The sequence below is a fragment of the Gobio gobio genome (assembly GCF_949357685.1).
Source record: "Gobio gobio genome assembly, chromosome: 12".
In the NCBI taxonomy this organism is placed as follows: Eukaryota; Metazoa; Chordata; class Actinopteri; order Cypriniformes; family Gobionidae; genus Gobio; species Gobio gobio.
Window position 1 is genome coordinate 15,105,659 of NC_137105.1, and position 22,374 is coordinate 15,128,032.

Here is a 22,374-nt window from a genome sequence, read left to right on the forward strand (position 1 = left end):
GTTTTCTTGGCACACTTTAGGCCCCTTAGTGCCAACTGGGCATCGTTTAAATGCCATGGCCTACCTGAGCATTGTTTCTGACCATGTCCATCCCTTTATGACCACCATGTACCCATCCTCTGATGGCTACTTCCAGCAGGATAATGCACCATGTCACAAAGCTCGAATCATTTCAAATTGGCTTCTTGAACATGACAATGAGTTCACTGTACTAAAATGGCCCCCACAGTCACCAGCTCTCAACCCAATAGAGCATCTTTGGGATGTGGTGGAACGGGAGCTTCGTGCCCTGGATGTGCATCCCACAAATCTCCATCAACTGCAAGATGCTATCCTATCAATATAGGACAACATTTCTAAAGAATGCTTTCAGCACCTTGTTGAATCAATGCCCCGTAGAATTAAGGCAGTTCTGAAGGCGAAAGGGGGTCAAACACAGTATTATGGTGTAGTATGGTGTTCCTATCAATCCTTTAGGTGAGTGTATGTATATATATATATATATATATATATATATATATATATATATATATATATATATATATATATATATATATATATATATATATATATATATACATAGAATATTATTTTAACATATATATATATATATATATATATATATATATATATATATATATATATATATATATATATATATATATATATATATATATATATATATATATAAAGTTAAAATAATATTCTTTCTTAGGTTTAGTTAAGAGAGCAAATAAGCCAAAATATATGGGAAAAACAATGAAGGGTTATTTTCACATTTTTCAAATCCAGAATGGTTAATGTCAATGGTAAATTGAATGTCAACTGGAGCACTTTAGCACAGATTATGAAATAAAGGCTAATGAGTTTTCATTTCTGTTTTTGTGTGATTGATCGACACCAGGTAATAATTTTGCTAACCTCATTATACAATTATTAATAATTTATTAAAATAACTAATTCAAAAGCAATTTCTAGTTATTCCCAAATAATAATCTTGATTAAACCATTTTAGTTGAATGAACTATAAAACTAGTTGAGCAAACGTATTTTTTTAAAAGTTGGAGTCAAGTTGGGTCAACTAACAACTAACAAATACAAATTCAAGTAATACTTTGAAGAGGGAAATTAAGTGAATGTAAAAAATCCATGGAACTATTAACTAAATAATAATAAGTTGAGGCCACTTGAAATGTTTTACAGTGTTTTACAGTGTATATATATATATATATATATATATATATATATATATATATATATATATATATATATATATATATATATATATATATATATATATATATATATATATATATATATATATATATATATATATATATATATGTGGGCCTATGTATTTAAATAAATACATATGAGACATAAAAGACTGTTTAAAATACCAAAATAATATTTATGATCTTTCTTGAATCTTCAGCAAAATCTTGAAAATATCCAAGACATCATGGAGGTGGAAGTAGTGCTTGAAAATTTTAACAAATCTTTTTTTTTTTTTATCAAAAAATTTACAGATTGCCAATACATATTAAATTATCCCCTTTAGTAAGAGCATTAGAGCAAAAGGGGTCTTGTGGTGCCTCATGGCTATAGCACATGCACAAGGCAAGAGAAGCCTAAATTAAAGTTAGATCAAATTATACAAGCTTATTTCCCCTGTTACAGAACAAACTGCCCTCACTTCCTACACTCCTTCTCTCGTAGTATACCAATGCTCTCTCAATTCTGTAGGCGACACGAGCAGTAAAAGGGTTTGATTTTGACTGTTTTTCTACTTGGCCGTCAGATAAGCATATGTGAGGTATAACTGCTACATAACTACAAAAAAAAAATTTCATTAAATACACAGTTTTAAATCTGGCCATCCTTTAATAATCCCATTAAGATTTGCACCACGAAAGGGGGATCACTGAACCATAGAAACTACACAAGTGACATATAAATAACTGAACACTTCTCTGAATGTTGATGAAGCATAAAAAACACTTAAAACAGGTTAATTTAAAATAAGGCCAGGTTTAAACCTGACAGCAGCATGTAAATTTTAATCACAGTGGTAAGAAATTAAAAAAGTCCCTGCATAAGTTGCATGCTTTTACTGTGTGTGCAAGGTGCATTCACAAAGCAATGTTACTCAAAAAGAAAACCAACAAAGAATGTAACATGTGCATGAAGCATCCATGTGGAATCATTGCTGTTTTGTTCCCTATGTGACATCAGTATATCCATTTGGGGATTGCGTTACTGAAAAGAGCTAAACTGACTGAAGAACTGTACTGTATATAAACATCCTTATGTTATGTGATCCACAGAATGGTAATTGTTGCTCAGTAGCCTGCTTCAGTGGAGATCTTTAAAATTATTAGAAGTGATTTCCTCATAAACACGCTCATATTTATCCATGATTATAACACATTGTTTAGCTGTCAGTAAGAGGGAATCAGGCTGTGAGAAATAATAGATTGTTGCTGGATTGCCTGCTGTTCTGTCTACAATTGTTATAACGCTTGACCCCCACTGACCCCCATACCTATTATTTCTAGAATTGTGTTAGTATTAACTTTACAAATCCTCTTAGTGGTATTAGCCATGATTTTTCTGTTACAGACCTCCCCTAATACTAGCTCACGTAAGCTACAGTAAATGACAAAACCAACAAAGGCTCATTGGAAACGTGCCTCTAGATATATTTTTGCAAAACCCCAAATATGTACCAACACTATATTGCCGAAAGTATTGGGACGCCACTCCAAATCCTTGAATTCATGTGTTCCAATCACTTTCATGGCCACAGGTGCATAAAATCAAGCACCTAGGCATGCAGACTGAATCTACAAACATTTATGAAAGAATGGGTCGGTCTCAGGAGCTCAGTGAATTCATGTACCGTGTTAGGTTGCCACCAATGCAATAAGTCAATTCGTGAAATTTCCTCACTACTAAATATTCCATGGTCAACTGTTAGTGGTATTTTAACATAGTGGAAGAAATTGGGAACAAAAGCAACTCAGCCACGAAGTGGTAGGCCACGTAAAATCACATAGTGGGGTCAGCGCATTCTGAAGCGCACAATGCGCCAAATTTCTGCAGAGTCAATAGCTCCAAACTTCATGTGGCCTTCAGATTAGCTCAAGAACAGTGCGTAGAGAGCTTAATGGAATGGGTTTCCATGGCCCAGCAGCTGCATCCAAGCCTTACATCACCAAGAGCAATGCAAAGCGCAGCATGCAGTGGTGTAAAGCACACCACCACTGGACTCCAGAGCAGTGGAGACATGTTCTCTGGAGTAACAAATCACACTTCTCTGTCTGGCAATTCGATGGACGAGTCTGGGTTTGGCAGTTGCAGGAGAAGGGTACTTGCCTGACTGCATTGTGCCAAGTATAAAGTTTGGTGGAGGAGGGATTATGTTGTGGGGTTGTTTTTCAGGGGTTGGGCTTGGCCCCTTAGTTCCAGTGAAAGGAATTCTTAATGCTTCAGCATACCAAGACATTTGGACAATTTCATGCTCCAAACTTTGTGAGAACAGTTTGGGGATGGCCCCTTCCTGTTCCAACATGACTGTGAACCAGCGCACAAAGCAAGTTTCAAAAGATGAGAAAGGATGGATGAGAAAGTTTGGTGTGGAGGAACTTGACTGTCCTGACCTCAACCCGACAGAACACCTTTGGGATGAATTAGAACGGAAACTGTGAGCCAGGCCTTCTCGTCCAACATCAGTGCCTGACCTCACAAATGCACTTCTAGAAGAATGGTCAAACATTCTCATAACCACACACTTAAACCTTGTGGAAAGACTTCCCAGAAGATATTACAGCTGCAAAGGGTGGGCCAACTCCATATTAAACCCTACGGATTAAGAATGGGATGTCATTAAAGTTCATGTGCATGTTAAGGCAGGCGTCCCAAAACTTTTGGCAATATAGTGTATATATAAAACTCAATGCATATTCCAGCTAAAATTAGCTTTTATTCCTTTTCACACAAATTCTAATTTTGCACAATTCCTTGTATAACACTATGTTATGAACTCAAAACACTTTTACCATAGTGCATCTTTTACCATAGATTTGTAAACGAAAACTGTTTGATGTTTGTATCACATAACCAGCTCCATATGTATTGCATTTCTGATGTAGTAAATTTGCTTGGTAGATCCCATGGTACAGAGCGCTGTGAATCACATTCACAATAAAAGACTTGTAGAAGCAAGCTAAAATGGCATGGTTACGTCAAAACGTGTTTTTATCTCACATTAACTTTTGTTAACACTATTGGTTAGGTTTAAGGTAGGGTTTAGTGTAGGTGGAATGTTATTTTTCAAATGTGAAAATAAGCATTCAGCCACTGAACATTTCATTTTTGAACTGCCGCGATACATACAACCATTCAGTGTAATAAAATATATCAAACTAAACACACTTTTAAGCATTTCATTTTGAAAGTGTCGCAAAATGTGCCAGAAGCTACATATATTTTTCAACACAGGCATGTTGTAATGTCTAGTGTTTTGGGTCTGTTTCATGTTCATTTAATCCATGACGAAAAATTTATTTTAAAGCCACGTCATTAAAATCAACTAGGTGACTGAACTGCCACAGTTTCATGACATAGTCCTCGTGTTTGCCTTGTTCCCTTGTCTAGTATTATTCCCTGTACCGCTGTTGGTGACTTCTGTGTCTGTTTGAGTCAAGTCTGTTCAAGTCAAGTCTGTTCAAGTCATGTCTGTTCAGTGTTCAAGTCAAGTCTGTTCAAGTCAAGTCCTTGTTTGTTTTGTTCACTTGTAATAAACTGCACTTGGGTTCAACTGCAAGTTTGCCTCCAGTGGATATCATTACAGATGTTTTTCCAATGAGCCTGTTCAGGGTTGTTTTGCGAACATGGATGGAAGTGAAAAGCTAGTCATTATAGCAAAGAAGTTCACCTTGTAGCATAATAAAGGTGCCCTTCGGTGTCGAACAAAAGCTTGTTGTAGTAGTTTGCAGGATTACTGAATTAAACGTCCACAATTAGGATGAGCACTATACATCTCAATAATACATTCAACCCTTCACAGATGAACGCACCACTGCACTCACAGATAATCTGTTAAATACTGTTCTAAACTGTGCATCTTTGGCAGGCGTTTTGTGGGCACTAATGTGTTGGTTTCCACTGGCTGTGAAAGTGTACTCGAAACATCTGCTGAGGGAGCTTTTGACTCTCTGAATTAGTTAAACTAATGTGGGGATCATTTCCCCTCAGATGTAGAATAACACACAAGAGGAAATATGCAGATTAGGATTCCCTTTAGACTGTTGAACAGGATTTCTTTGAAAAGGACAACAGACTGCTTCTGCTTGCCTCCAAATCTAAGTTAAGATAACGAGAGATAGACTTAGCTATATTTGAAAAAATTGCATTTCTTCTACCGCTCTGTTTGGCGCCACTAGTGGTGCAAACATTAGACCAGGGATGGGCAACGTCGGTCCTGGAGGGCCGCTTTCCTGCAGAGTTTAGCTCTAACCCTAATTAAACACACCTGAACAAGATAATCAATGTCTTCAGGATTACTCAGGGTACATTTACACGACAACGATGTGCTAAAAACGGAAACGTTTTTTCTTTGTATAGATGACAACGTTATCAAAACGATCCCCATTCACCTGGATCACGCTGTATTATGCATGCCAGACAGTTGGCGATGTCACTTTGAAAAGAAAGACTACGCACATGCGCTACTAAAATGCTACTAAAATGCGCACATAAGCATTTTTTTACTACAGTGCACTCGAGATGAACCTATAGACACAAATGATTTAATATATAATTTTTGGTCTGATTTTCATTCTAAGGGCCAGATTTTAACAGGGCAAATTAGCATGAGAGCGCAATTCCATAAAAGCACAGATGGGAGTGGAAGGTTCTACGTGTGATCTACTGACGACGTGCAAATTAAAGCACACAGACGCAGCTGGATCATTTCCATACATAATCTTCGGATCAAAACACGGGAAGAAGAAGCAGAAACAAGTGATAGAAGATTGCTCACGCAAATGTAAAATAACGCGATCATCAAACAATAAACAGCATGTAAATCAAAACTGCCTAATGTAACCAAATTAAATGTCGAACCCATGAAGAGGAAACTACTGTGAAGCTTTAGGGGTGTTGATGGGCTCGATCTACTCCATCTGTGTTTCGATCATCATTCTGAATCTGATCCGGACAAAGTCAATGCAATTTTCTCAGCTTTTTGTTGAAAATCTCGCCTTTTTTAAATGAAACTTACCCACATTCAGGAGTTGATAAAAAGGATGCCAGATGGTAAAATAAAATGTGTTTAAAGTGAGTAAATAAAGTGCAAAAATAATATATAAATAGGCTAGTAAACTATAAGTATGATGTTGTTTACTTACAAACATACTTACAAAACTTACAAGTTGCAGTTGGAAACCTCTAAACTAGTAGTTTACTGAGAGTAATGGAGTGTACTTTCATGAACTAAAAAATGTACTACAAGTATTAAAATAGTAAACTACTAGTATACTTATGAGTTCACTTGTAGTACAGATGCAGAACAAATGAGAAACGTAGTTGTTTACTACTGTTACACTTATGGTACACTTAAATGTATACTTTTTATATAATATATATAGTACCAAGCAGTATTAAAATAGTACACTTACAAGTTTACTACAAGTACATTGCTATTAGTTATATAAAGTATACTTAAATATACTTGAATATTACTTAAGTATACTTCATAAAAAAATTTACTTAAAAATGAAGCATACTTTTTTTTCGTAAGGGGATGTCCGTATGCCCCCCCCCCCAAACCCCCATCCCCCCACCCCTATTTCCTAATATTACAATCTGTGTAGTAACATTGCAGTTTACACAAACTACACAAACAGTTGTAGTTGAAAACAGTGTTGTATAAACGGCCCCACAGGCTACAGACAGGATACGTTTTTTTCAGGGTTGGAGCTAAACTGGAGTGGACAGCGGCACTCCAGGACTGATGTCGCTCATCCCTGAGTTTAACACACTTAAAAATGTAAAAGATGCTGTAAGAGATTTCAAGGACTTTTACCTTCCTTCCCTTGTCAGACTACCAGAAGTCACAAACCCAAAAACTTAAAAGGCAGAAAGCATTTTCTGATTGGATATAGTATCTCTAATAGCTAGGTTGGCCCCTACTTGTACCTACACCATTTTGGGGACAAAGAGCCTCTCCTTTGATGGCCATACCAAAGTAACCATGTACATACTGTTCAAAAGTTTGGGATGGTAAAATTGTATTAATATTTTTAAAAAAGACATTTCTCATGGTCACCAAGGCTGTTTTGATTTAAATATATTAAAACAATATTGTAAATAGTATTACAATTTAAAATAACTTTTTGTTTAAAATTGGAATGAATTCCTGTGGCAAATCTGCATTTTCATTTACACAGACTTCAGTGTCACATGATCCTTCAGAAATCATTCTAATATGCTGATTTGCTGCTCAAAAGACATGTCTTATTATTATCATCAATATTGCAGCCTAATATTTTTGTGGAATCCATGATTCCTTTTTCAGATTATTTGATGAATAGAAAGTTCAAAAGAACAGTATTTATTCGAAATAGAAATATGTTGAAACATTATAAATGTCCTTACTGTCCACAATGTATTAATTTCTCTTAAAAAAATCTTACTGACCCTAAACTTTTGAACAATAAGTGATTCTAACCAAATAAAACTTTTGCAAGCAATAAATAAATAAATCACAAATAATAGTAGATGTATTGCCAGTGCCTTTGTAGAGGGATCTTAAAAGCGTGAAATGTACTTTCATAGGCTTTTGTCCCTGTCTGCTGCTTTTCACACTACAGCTCAAGATAGTCTCTTGGGATTGGGTGCATTTGTGTGGTGCCATCAGCCATAGTGAATTGATTAATGTATGTATAAATAAGATTTGTGTGTATTATTGAAAAAAAAAGAAAAGAAAAAAAAACATTGCTTAAGGCTGAAGAACACTTATCAATGTTTTGGGTCCGGTTGCAACATACCCCTTAAACTAAGAAACCCTTGGGTTCAACAGTAAATGATTTATTGTGTTTGCTGCAAACATATTCATAATTTCTTTATCTCCAGGAATTCAACAACCATGACTTTATAATAATAGGTCCTTTTTAATCAGGTGCAGCTCTCTTTGATGTGTGGGTTCCAACATGGTTTGAAAAGGATATGAATATATTCAGTGCATGCAACACAAAAACTGTATCAAAACATACTGTAGACTACAATCAGAACCTAAAGTGTTTTGCAGATGTGAAAGGGGATCAACGTGTCAGGATTTTCCCATTGTGAGCCGATCGAATTAAGTCTATTAAAGATTAAAAAGCTGAAACCGCTGAGGACGGCATTCCTGCCTCCCTCGTGCAATAACTGACAAATAAAAGGCTCTTCTTTGAGGAATATTGGAAATATATTGCGTTTAATGATGTCTAACTAAAAGGTCTGGGTCAAATGTGATGTGCTCATAATTACCCCTTATTTAACCCTCGGGGCTATAATGTCTGTTGCTATGCAAAAGCAAGCCTAGGGCAAACGACTGTGCTGACCCAAATCTAGAGCAGACTTGCAGTGCTGTGAATGTGAGTGAGTGCTTTAATGCAGCTTTCCTCAAGGAAAAAAAAAAGTGTTACACCTTGCATAAAGTGCACAGACATAAAGGACAGTGACTTCAAAACAGGTCAGGCACAAACTGCTGCCTGAAATGTGGCTAGTACAGTTGAACTGTAAGGAGGTTTAACACAGGTACGCAGCTGCTGAAATGTAATCCGTACCGATAAAAAGGATCTGAAACAACCCACAAAGGTGTTTTGGTCAGTAGAGCAGTGGGAATAGCCAAAATATATGTGTGCAAAAGACTTCCCTGACACAAGCTGCTGCCACCAAGCCAGGATATGCGCCAATGTTGTCACCCAAGTCTGAATTGCACTATCAATTTACACCCAAATGATCACTTAGTTTGGTGATGTAATACATGTCTGAAACATTCATATTGGCAGGGAGGCTTTGATCAGGTGATGGACAGTTTTGTCTGATGCAGCAACCCCTGCTCTAACACATGCATGCCATCCTGCAGCAATAGGCTACATTTTCACAAAGCACGTCAAAAATGCAAAGACTTACATGCCAGATCGCGAAGAAGATGAGAGAAGCGCAGAGGACAAGGGAAAGCATATAGCAAAAGGCAGCGAAAGTGAACATAATTGAGAGGAAACTGGAAGGAAAATCTCCAGGAGAGAAGACGGTGCTCAGCGCCAAACAGAGCTGAATGAATGGAAGCAGTTACGGGCACGCGAGAGATAGAGCATCATGTTCTTCATCAAAATATTTGCAACAATGTGTTGCAAACCTCGGCTACAGTTCACTGCGACCGCTTTTCCATATTCAAGAATGAATAAGAAGAAGAAGAAAAAGTCCAGCGGTGCGTCGATATATTGCGCGAGTTGCAGCAGTGTAGCGAAGTCTCTGCGAGATCAAGGCATTTGTGGACGGTTAAGCAAATGATGCATTAACATTTTCCCATATGGTGTCGTCGGCAGTGATAGTCCATTAAAGATGGAGCTTGTGTGCGGTGAGAACTTGGGAAATGCAGAACTTTGAGTGAATGCACTGACACACGACCAGTTCACCTTCCCAAACCGAAGGCGCAAGAATATATGCTGGCTAACAGGTGGATTTAAAGAGCTCTCTCTCTCTCTCTCTCTCTCTCTCTCTCTCATCTCTCTCTCTCTCTCTCTCTCTCTCTCTCTCTCTCTCTCTCTCTCTCTCTCTCTCTCTCTCTCTCTCTCTCTCTCTCTCTCTCTCTCTCTCTCTCTACACTGGGTCAGGCATGCCCCACGTTACTGCCTAGTTTATTTAAACAGCGACATTCACAAGTTGAGATTAATTACTTTAAATACAATGTACAATTACATTTCATCACAATTATGACGTTATCACTACGCCTTATCTGTCTACACATGTAGGCTATCATATAGGTTATTAAATATAAACAGAAATATAATCTATATAGCCTAGTGTAGCTATATTTTAAAGAATCACAATGTCCTGACAGAAGGAAGAGGTTCATTTTAAAAATATTCCTCTTTTATAAGGTTTCACAGCTATAAATATCACCTTCAGATATTTATAAAATGAGTAAATAACTATCAAAGTCCACATCCTGACAGCCCATTTACGATATTTCATCTGCATTGAGTTAGAAACATAGAAACATATTTATTTTTATCATTTAGCCTAAGTAATTAGGCTATAGGCTACTTGATAGGCCTACATACATTTTCCCCACCGATTTGTTTTGTTAAGAATCACTGCATACTAATGTGACTCAGTCATTTTCATCAGGAGGCAACTTCCCTTTAAAAATATAGACCATATTACACATTTAGGCCCTATATTTTTATATATTATAAATATATATTTTCAATTTAGCAGACGATTTAACATGCTTAACGCCTATATAGTAAAGTAGGCTATTAACAAGTAGCCTATAGCCTATCCTTGTAAGGATTTAATTATTTTCTTGCGCCATCTTGCGTTTCAAGTCAGAATTCAAACTCTGATTTTATATTTTGCAATGTAACAAAACAAATCGATCGAATTAATTCCATATAAATAAATAATGCAGCCTATATCAGCAAGTAATTGAACAGATAAACACACTCGATTACAGTACGTGCAACAAACCCGCTAAACTGGTATTGTCAGTTTTGTTTATGTTCTCCGGGCAACGGATTATCACAGTTGTTTAATCTACAGTCTCCAATTCTCGGTACAAAGACCATCACTCCGTAACATTTGCATATAATGGACAGGAGGTAGGTATCCAGAAAATGTATTAGTCCGTCTAATAGGTAGTGGTCAATTTATTTAGCTATAGTCTACTACAAAATATTTATAGAAGCCCATTTGTCGCTTTGAGATGGGCGCAAGTGAGAGAAAGTCATTTTTAAAATGACTCTCATTGTAACATTTGCTCACAATGACATAAAGTAACACTTAACTGTCTGTATTAACGCTTTATAGTACATTTTCCTCATTAAAAATGCTTTAGCCTGCCTCTTAAGAAGTGAAAATGTTTCATTTTTAATGTAAACTCACAGATGAAGATTTCGCAACCAGTAGGCTAGCATCTGATTTACAAGGAGCAGGTCGCCGATGTTGAAATCACATGAACAATATCATTTTTTTGTTGCAAATTTGTGTAAATATTTAATAGCCTACTGTAACTATTTCTGAAAATCTTGTGCCTTTTTTACAGAAACACTTTAATTACAGCATAAGCAATAGATCTATAAGTAAAAAAAAAAAAGTGTTGCGTTAGCCTACAGGTTTTTTTTTTATTGTTTTCTCTTGTCACTCACAGTGAAATGTCACAGTCATGGATATGAAGAAAGACACTGATGTCAGTGACTCATTTTGGAGTTTTGGAAAAGAGCAGGACTTCAAGCCTCACATTAGACACGTTGAGCCTGTTCTTACTGAGTAAGTATTTCATACATCAATTTCTTTCCCATCAAGTTTTAAAATGGATTATTACAGCTGAAGTTTCTTCTGAATGACAGCTTTTCGTTTTTTCCTTTAGTATTTGAAGCAGTCGATGCAAAGTGTCAGTTTTATTGCATAAGCTGAATCATAACTTGAATGGAATTTTTGACTTGGACACATGAGAGACTCTTGGTTCTTGATTTTAAAGCTCTGGGGTTAAAGGATTATAGCTAATAGCGATACACTTGTGATCTGTCTTTGGCCATTGTCAGTATTTCAAATGTTCAAGTCAAACTGAATGTTTATCCTATCCTCCTGGGACCCACGAATAGACTTTTGTCCACTGTAGTGGACGTTATATTTTAGGGAATTTCTCTGACATCATACATGTCACATGTCACAGTCTGGATGCCCTGTATAGAGCACATTCGGGGCTTTGCAGAGATACCAAATGTTTGGAGGTTTCACCAGGACAACAATAACAACTTCTTGGTCTTTAAAAATGGCCGACATTAATGTTTAGCACTCTTATGGAAATATGATAATATTCTTTAATTATAATTGAAATCTGATTAATTTTCAAATTGTTTGTTATAAATCAACATCTCAGGAAAATGTTAAGGGGGTTTCTAAACAAAATATGACTTTCTGTTACAAAACGGCATTGATTTCATAAATGTCCACTGTAGTGGACGCCAGGATTTAAATCATGTTTATCAGGCATTTTGGAGACATAACAAGTTAATAGGGAAATAAATTAAATATCAATATTCCTATGAAATATTAGATATTATTATGAAAATGTTGCCAATTATTACTCCTATTATTACACTTATTTTTTCATTACATGTTGCACAAAGAACACATTAATATGAAAATTAGATGCAGTGTATAGATACATTGCATTGAATGGGAAAATCCAAGTATGGCCATTTTACCCACATATTTCATAAAGTAAAATGGTATATCAATGCATTTCGTTGTATCTTTCATAACATAGTTCAGAATTATTTTTAAACAAAGTTTGTTTAAAAAAAATCCTGAAACCTTAAAATTGATTGGTGAATTAAAAATAAATCCCATTGTTTTTGCCTATACATGCAATTTCATGTCATTTTATTTTTTTAACAACTCAGTCCTGGTGTCAACTACAGAGGACATATCATAACATATGAATAAAATGTAATTTTTCAAAAATGTTTTCTTATTTCTTATGCTCTAAACATTGTAATGACATGAAAAAATACTCAATTCAAAACACTTTTTTTTTTCTGGGTCCCAGGAGGCTATTCATATACTTAGGTGTTTTTCTTTTTACACTACATTAATGTGATGCCATTGCCTATGGTTTCAGATGTGATCTTGACTGGAAATCCCATTTGCGCTGGATACCTGAACCTCGATACAGTGACGCCCCATTTCCACACATCAAAGACATAAAGTTTCCTGATGAAAGGAAACTGATGAGATCCTTTCCACGTGAGTTAGGCCTTGATCAGCAGAAATCTGTTCGAGTTAATGAAAGGATCTCTAGTGGTGGCAGTTGTACATGGAAACGTTCCTATGTTTTAATAGAGTAATCTGTAACATCTAGACACTTACTTCTTTCTTTGGAATTTGTTGTTAGATTCCGAGACCATTTTTCAGAATCTTTATATTTATCGTCATGTCCATTTAGAGGCTAATAAGATGTCTGAGTCCGAGTGGAGCTTTTATCCAAACTTCGGACAGCCCAATACCTATCACACTGGAAAGAGATGTTTCATGGATAGCATTAATCATATGAGAAGCATGAGATGCATTTCAGAAAATTCCCTGGAATCATCCATAGGGAGGAAAAAGCAGGGTAAGAGCAACATTATCAATGCTAATAATGTTACTTACTGCTGCTGTTCCCAACCATTTATATAGAGAAATTGTATTCAGTAATGTAATGTTGATTTAGATTTTAGATCTTGGGTCATTTGTATTTTTTTAAACATTCTAAAAAAAAAAATTTTTTTCACAGGTAAATGCAGCAACTACCCATTAACAAAAGTCAGACCATTTCAAGCTCCTGAGTACAGTCCCGACTTTCACAAATATGAATCAACACTACGCAGGACCACTTTTGGGTAAGAACCAACAGGCTTACTGTAGATGCCAAAAGATAGACCAAAAAGATGGGACTGTTGCTATGTCTTCATGCAAATTAATTAACATAAAAACCCTTTCCACTTCCTGTGAAGGGATATATCAAAGCACAACATCTCAAAGCTCCCCCACTAAAACTGAACACACCCTACAATTTAGACACTTGTGCTCATATACCATACAGCACACTATAGGGCAAATGAACATGCCCAAAGACAATAAACACACAAGGACCTAATGATTTAACAAGACTAATTAAGAAACATCATAAAGACAAAACTTCAAAATAAGAGCACAGACATAGATCATAAACTTGAGTGTGAAAATGAGTGAATCTATCCTACATGTTTATTCATATGTTACTCCAGGTCTGGGTCTTTTGCCACATTCAACTCATTTATTCACCTAAAGCCCTCACCAAAAGACATCAGGTAGGTAAAATAAATAATCTTATTTATTTATTTTGTCACTAATATAGATGGAAAAGCAGCTTAATAATTATATTTTTTACAAGAAAAATGCAATACGTTTAATAAAATAATGGAAAATGCAATTTCACGGCTGATAAAAAATATGTATGGAATTTCTTAAAGGGATAGTTCACCCAAAAATGAAAATTCTTTCATGAATTACTCACCCTCATGTCGTTCCAAACCAGTAAGATTTCGTTAATCTTCTGAACATATAGAAATTAAGATATTTTTGATCAAATCTGAGAGCTTTCTGTTCCTCCATAAACAGCTATGCAACTGACACTTTGACTTCTTTTTTGAGTTCTTTTGAGTTCATAAAGAGATCGTAAAAATTTTCAGAAGAGACATGGTCACTTTATATGATGAACAGATTGAATATAGGCTTTAATTCACATATAAGCATTCATCAATTCACACATCAGTTCTGGTAAACGGAAGCTCAATCATGTTCGCTTGACGTGCGAGAACCAATGTTCATTCTCTTTTGTTACGCAGCACGTTTGAGCTTCAGCAAGGAGTTTGTACTTGCAAGTAAAGCAGGTTCGGTTGAGCTTCTGTTTACAGTATGTTATATGATATATGACCTGTTCTGCTAAATTCGCACTAAAAGTGGTTCTTCGTTGTAATCATAGGAGAACCTTTTTAAGTGCTATATAGCACCATATCAAAGGGGTGGTTCCGTGTTTTTTTTCTAGGCTTGGTTGTGTTTATGGGGCGCAGTATAACATATCTTATTACTTCTTTTTTTTTAAAAATGCCGTATTTTTCTTATATTTTACCTTTATTCCACACCGCTTTCTCCACTGCCCTTTGAACGGCTCGTTTGCTTCCTGCTTCTGTGAAGCCCATCCCTCCAAAAAACGCAATGGTCTTAGATTGGTTAGATGGCCAAATATAGTTTGTAGTTCTGCAACAGCTCTCTCTCTTTCGTATTGACTGCGACGTGGCCTCGCCCACTTTGTTGCGTGTTCGCCGGGGAAGTGTTTATGTTAATAGCAACGGTTTATGATGTCACCAACCCGGGAAGAAGCTTGTTGTAGTCCAAACCGGCCGTTTTTGTAGGCAATAAACTGCCATAACTTTAAAAGACAATATCTCAGTTTGCATTGAACTTTCAGTGCTGTAACTTTGCAGATACTGTTTATGCTCAAGCAGCAACATTACACACTAACTAAAGTTTAAAAAGTGAAATCACCCCACCCCTTTAACATGTTCTGTATGGTAGCGGTGCTATTTAGCACCTTAGCAAAAGAACCGCTGAAGAACCACTGAAGCACTAAAATTGGCGCTATACAGCACTTAAAAAGGTTCTCCTATGATTACGAGCCAAGAACCACTTTTAGTGCCATATAGAACCTTTTTTTTTTTTTAGAGTATATACTATCTCTTTATTAACTTTTTGAAGCATCAAAGAGGTAGTTGCGTAACTGTCTATGGAGGGACAGAAAGCGCTCAGATTTCATAAAAACAATGTTGGTTTGTTTCCCAAAGATGAATGAAAGTCTTAGAAGTTTGGAACAACATAAGGGTGAGTAATTAATGACACATTTTCATTTTTGGGTGAACTAACCCTTTAAGATGCTGTATATATTTACAGTCCATCGTATGCAGAGAAACATAAAAGTCATCTGCGAGAGGAGGACATTCTTGGAGTCAAGAGTCTGAGCAGTTGGAGGCCAGCACTAGACATCTATGACAGGACAGTTTTGCAGGACACCTAATTTGTAAGGTGTTGAAACCATGCTTACATACTTTTATTGTTCTTATAGATTGCTATTGTTTTCTCTTTAGTTAGACACATTTAAGTTTTATTAAAGTGTAAAAAAAAAAAACAATAATTTTTCTTTCCTTTAACACCAACTCTTGTCTTTCCATTGAGTATATCTTACAAAATTGATGGTTTATTTATGGTTTTATTGCTGAAGCATTATTTGTCTTATTTGTCAATCATCTAGATTTTCTTTAACGATGCACGATGTACATTTTAGCGACATCTAGCGGTGAGGTTCCCAACGCTCACCCCACCCTTTCAAGGTACATAGAGAAGCTACAGTGGCCGACACAGGACAAAGACATCGTATGAGACAGTAGAGAGTAGCTAGCACTCTGTAGAGCAGTTTGTCCATTTAGGGCTTCTGTAGAAACATGGCGGCGCAAAATGGTGACTTCCCTGTAAGGGGACCTGCGGTGTATGAAGATTGAAATTACTCATTCTAAGGTAATAAAAACATAACGGTTCATTATGTGAGGTCTTTATACACCACTGAAAATATAGTTATGTATATTATATTTACAGTCAGGTTCTAGGGAGATGAAGACAGAGACAAAAGTAGATGAAGATAATTTTTAATATTAAGACTCAAACTACAGCAAACACGTGAAACAGTGTGCTCGTGCACAGACAATACCAGACAATGAACTGAAGACATTTACATTTACAATTATGCATTTAGCAGACGCTTATATCCAAAGAGACTTACAACTTGGGGGTACACGAAGACGAGCACGAACTAAATACAAAGATGAATTAACACAGATGACGAACATCAGGTGAAACTCAAATGACAAACAGCTGATGATGATGATGAGTGTCCATGGTGACTGGTGATGGCGGGAAAACAGAACAAAGAAAGACATGTGACAGATGAAAACAAACTGAATGTCCATGAAAACAAAACCAAACGGAACATTACTGTGACAATTATATTGCATTTCTGTCAATAGATCCTCATAAATATTACACACTGCACCTTTAATTCCTTGAAAAAGACAAACGAAGGTCTCTCAGCTAAAATTAAATTGCAGGATAGAAGGGAGCAGTTGTTGTGTTGGCTTGTTGTTTGTAATGGTTAAAAGATAACCAGAATGTCTTTCACTTTGTTGTTTTATGAGAATCAGAATTGAGTAGGGCCTATGCAGTGTTGGGAAGGTTACTTTGGAAATGTAACTGTATTTAAAGTTAATAGTTACCCTATTTAAAACATAATACGTAGTGTAACTATTTCAATACTTTATTTATGTAATGTAACTGATTACATTTGATTTCTTTCTAAATTTCTAACGAATTGATGTAATTGGCAGACGTGGTGCACTGGAAATTAGAGAACCAATCAAAAGTATCAGAATAGCATCACTTTACTAGACGGCCTTTAAATGGCAGAAGGCATCGTGTACATCAAAAACAGACAAAGCAACAAATTATTATTATTCAACATATCATAGCATTTTCCAGAAAATATTCAGCTGTAACCCCCTTTGTAATCATTAAGATTCTCATAAGTAATTGTAATTGAATTACATTTTAAGTAAATGTTTTCTCAGTAACTGTAACTGATTACATGTAACTAGTTACTCCCCAGCACTGCCTATATGGATCTTTCACACTCAGAATGATAAGCAAAAGTTTTATTGTAGTCCATTTTTGCACTCAACCATATTTTGCAGGGGGTTTATTTTCTTTTGTAATAATGTTTTTATCTAGGGTAGTTGTGTTGCATATTCATTGTCCATATGGTACATACAGACAGATGAATAATACCCATAAGCTTATCAACACTGCACAGCCTGTATGTTGTCATTGGTGTGCAGCAATGCTGTCTCTGACCTCACAACACAGCACAACACACTAATATATTTATAATCCTTTGCTTATATCACAGTTATGCAGTAGAGATAGATGATTGAGATTGTTTCAGTCTGATAATGCTATAAAATTTCCATAAAATCTACCCGCAGGGTTATACCAGACCACAGTGTCATTCATATTTAAATAGACCACGAATTTGGGGGCCATTATGGAAGTTGTTTAGGCATTTAGCGCTCGACTAAATGCGTTAGAAACCTTTTAGTGTATGCTGTTTGTTGCATTTTCCTATTATCATTAAGGACAATAAAAGTGAGGTATGAGAGAGTGAGACGGGTTGAATAGTGTTTGTCCATTTACTACAGCTGTGTGCAGATCCCTCTTTGGGGGTCTGGGACCACCTGGAGCAATTTGCCATCCTGGACCTTGCTCAAAACTTTACAGTTATTACCTTCTGTCTGTTATCTGAACTATCTATTTTTAAACTTATCTATTTTTAAACTTATCTATTTTTAAACTTAAGTGACGAGAGTCAATCAATGGTGACATTAATTTGCAGTTGGCGTAATTGCCACCAATACATTTATTTCTTTATACATTCATCTTTTTATGCATCTTAAAAAACTAATTTAGAGATTTTCTGATTGGCTGGTTACTGAAATGAGGTGATTTCTGTTCAAACAACAGGCATAGAGTTCACTTTTTCATTGGACCGTTGCAGGGCCCCAGAGCATATTGATTTACCCGTGAAATGTGTGTCCACTTACTACAACCATGTGCAAATCCCTCTTTGGGGGTCTGGGACCACCTAGAGCAATCTGGCATCCTGAACCTTGCACAACACTTTACAGGTATTACCTTATCTGGTGCAAACAGGCCTCGCTGTTTTCTAGAGCAGTTGCCTGCGAGACATTTCAGACCTGCTGCATCACTTTAGGGAGAATTAATGTAAGAACCTTTTGTTTGTCAGGTGTTTCTGTCTTCTCAAGAGATAAGTATTATGTTGAGTCCAAGTGCACAGGCCGAGGTCTTACAGATCCAGTCTGAGTATTTTTTTTAAATGTTCTATGGCATTTCTAGAGTTTATGGCAGCCACTAGAAACATGCAGTAACACATTGTGGAATCTGGCACATATTGCACTCCTATATTAACAGGAACCCTCGATCCAACTGTCTGGAGATAGGGACACAAAAATGCAGAAGTATAATCTGTAGTTTTAACAAAAGTCCTGGAGATGTCAAAAGCGGTTAATGTTATTCAGCAGACTCACAATTAAACCTGGAGATCGGAGTTGTAACTTTAAGATGATTGTAACTATACAAAATCTTTAACTTGACTCATTCCATCCAAATCATTAAATCAGTGCAACTAGATCAGCTGAATTTAAATTAATCATTAAAAGTGATTTGTGAACCAGATTGTTCATTGAAAAGAATCAGTTTAAAAGAATGATTCATCAAAAGTAAACATTTCCCAAAATGAAAGGACGTACATTTTTTCATTTACACACATTTTTCATTTACACACTTTATCATTTGATGTTTTATTTCTGTTTCTGTTTTTTATTTGTTGAACATCAGTTAAATCTGTACCCTTAAATAAGTGTTAGTATCTAGGTGAAAGAGTCTCTATGTTTATGTCTCTAGGATTTATCTGACTTCTGTGATGTGAGACAGCTAGCAGGCGGTTGGTTTAGCCAGTCCGTTTGCTTCCTAACCTGGGCCCCAGTTAGTCAAGGTTCAGCTCTAAGACTATGTGCCATATTACTAAAGAGAAGAGCTGCACCACCCCAGGAGGGATGAATACCATCTCTTTCTAACAGGTCAGGTCTGCCTATATTATTCTGCAGACACAGTCTGCTAAGTATCTCATCACTCCAGCGAACAGGAAGGGGTCCAGAGCAAATCACAGAGTCTGACATCTTACTTGCGAGTTCACACACCTCTTTAATATAAATTTTAGTGATCTCCGACTGCCGAAGTCGAACATTATTAGTGCCGACATGAATAATAATCTTGGAGAATTTATGATTAGCATTAGCCAGCACTTTTAGATTTGATTTGATCTCAGGTGCTCTGGCTCCTGATAAACATGTGACTATGGTGGCTGGTGTCTCTATTTTCACACTCCGTGTAATAGAATTGCTTTCAACAGGATTTTCAGTGGGTGTGTCACTGAGTGGGGAGAACCTGTTTGATGTTCTAATCAGAACGGAAGAGCGGTGTTTTGTCCCGTGACTTACAGTTACCCAGTTGCCCTGTTGCATGGGCTCTGTAGCCGGAACCGGACAATGTACAGAGTTCACTAAGCTAGTCGCATCCAAAGCAGTATCTAGAGCCCTTGCATTCTTACTATGCTCAATTAAAGTCTGGATACGTGTCTCTAATTCTGAAATCTTTTCCGTCAGCCTGACTATCTCCCTGCATTTATCAAGCCCTCTTCGCTGACAGAGAAGCCCTGTTGAAAAAAAAAACAGCATGCTGGTTAGGTATGTTTTGAAGAATGGCTGCTGGTTTGAGCTGGTTTAAGCTGGTCAAGTGCTGGTCCAAAGGTCTTGATCGGCTTAAACCAGCTCATGACCAGCTAAGGACCAGCTTAAACCAGCTCAAACCTGACTAATCCAACTCACCACAATTGTTAGACGGGCTTGTAGAAGATACGAGTGCGCGTGAGAAAAAAGATGGTAAGCACGGATGGCAGGTTAACAGACTAGCGAAATGCTAGCGTGTTGTGCTAGCGCTAGCGATGTCAGATCAATGTGACAGACAATATTAGATAACCCCCCGGTTTCACAGACAAGGATTAAGCTAGTCCCAGACTAAAATGCATGTTTGAGCTGTTTTAACTGAAAGCAAATTGCACTGATATATCTTAAAATATGACAATGCCATTGTTTTGTCTCAAGATGCACACCAGTAATGCTTTTTTCTAAAGCATGTATATAAAAGTTACTTAAATGCCCTAATTGAACTAAGGCCTAATCCTGGCTTTAGCTAAGCCCTGTCTGTGAAACCGGGCCAACATCAGATATATTCTGATGATTAAATTATATTAAGCAAAATAAACAGCAGGAAAGATAGAAAATGGAGCTCTACGGAGATACAGTGGGCAGACAGGAAACCGCTGTGCAACAGTGAATAATTGCCTGTCCGGAAACAACAGCCGTTAATTAACTTTTGGCACCACTTGTTACCCTTATGCATAAATTTGTTTGTCAATTGGATGAATCACAGAATTATATATTATAATGCTGTTGTCAAATCCTAGGCTTAGTGTGTTGTGATACCAGTCACCTATGAGAATACATTGGAATAATAATCTTTAAGTGTTTTGTATTGCATTTGTATGTTGTTTCTTTTTGTCCTTTTTCCATTCTAATGGACCCTGAGTCTGGAAGTAAAGTAGGAATTAAATGGCTTGGGTCTGTTTTGTTCTATTGGCTGCAGTCAGGTATATTTTGGGTTTTGTTTAGATTTTTTCCCAATACTATATTCCTGCAATACCACAGGCCGCAGTTCTAGTCCTAGTTTTTTTCTGACAGCGCTACCTAGCCAATTCTACTACAACAGAGGAGACCTGATTCAAACTTATAACAATCAAATGCAAAGACTATAACCGCGGAAATTATTCATTTTTTTATTATCTATCCAACTTATTTTTAATGTAAGAACAGGAGCGACAATTTTTAACTTAAATGTGTGAGGCTTTAGGTGTCAACAGTCTCCAGTTGTTATTTATCTGTGCAAAAACAGCTCATTGTGCTGATGGATGTTGTAAACTGGTATTTCTTTTCAAATTATTTTAATTTATTAATATTGCCTACTAATAAACACACTTCTTTGCAGCGCAATATTGTTTTACTGTTTATTGCACTTTGTTAAGTGTGTCACACATCACGTAAAGTGCCACGCTGCACTGCGGCTAATGAATGAAGTCGCGCACATACACAGAAAAGTTTTTCTTTCCACGAAAACTGAATTTAAAACCAGAATATGGGGGCTCATATATTGAAACAAATTAGGCTAAATATTTCAAGAAGGTTACCAATGGGTATGTTTAAGGTTAGGGTTGGTTAGGACAATATATCAATTAAATGTATATAATTAAACAACTAAATCATTCTTGAAAAACAATAAAATAGGTTTATTGAAAAAAGTAAGTGATTTAAAATAGTATAAACTGCTAAAACACACACACACACACACCCATGTCTGGTTCACTATCTTTTTTGAGACTCTCCATAGACGTAATGGTTTTTATACTGTACAAACTATTCTATCCCCTTACACAAACCCTACCCCTAAACCTACCCATCCCAGAAAACTTTCTGCAAATAATTCTGTATGATTATAAGCTTGTTTTCTCATGGGGAGAACCTTAATTTAGAAAAACATGAACACACATTACACACACACACACACACACACACACACACACACACACACACACACACACACACACACACACACACACACACACACACACACACACACACACACACACACACACACACACACACACACACACACACACACACACACACACACACACACACACTAGGGTCCTAGAAATGCTCTGCAAGAATACGTACTAATTTTTTCCTCTGTATTCACATCCCAGTCACCAGAGGGCGCCGT

At 36.5% G+C, this 22,374-nt stretch overlaps 2 protein-coding genes across 3 annotated transcripts in view; one reads left to right on the forward strand and one right to left on the reverse strand.

Moving 5' to 3' along the window:
* The window catches only part of cnih3 (cornichon family AMPA receptor auxiliary protein 3), a 50,153-nt gene extending 40,445 nt beyond the window's left edge, over nucleotides 1–9,708 (reverse strand). The window contains exon 1 of one of the 2 annotated variants that reach the window (XM_079831144.1): nucleotides 9,184–9,708. In XM_079831144.1, coding sequence (XP_079687270.1) covers nucleotides 9,184–9,261 — 78 coding nt within the window. In that variant the 5' untranslated portion in view covers nucleotides 9,262–9,708. The remainder of the gene's footprint in view (nucleotides 1–9,183) is intronic. The other variant, XM_079831143.1, reaches the window with a different exon arrangement.
* A 1,732-nt stretch (nucleotides 9,709–11,440) lies between these two features.
* On the forward strand, nucleotides 11,441–15,874 carry spats1 (spermatogenesis associated serine rich 1; the record flags this gene model as incomplete). Its single annotated transcript, XM_079832231.1, has 5 exons — nucleotides 11,441–11,544; nucleotides 12,902–13,026; nucleotides 13,226–13,393; nucleotides 13,556–13,661; nucleotides 15,751–15,874. The coding sequence occupies 5 exons, from the start codon at nucleotides 11,441–11,443 to the stop codon at nucleotides 15,872–15,874; spliced, it is 627 nt and encodes a 208-aa protein (XP_079688357.1).
* Nucleotides 15,875–22,374: the final 6,500 nt, after the last annotated feature.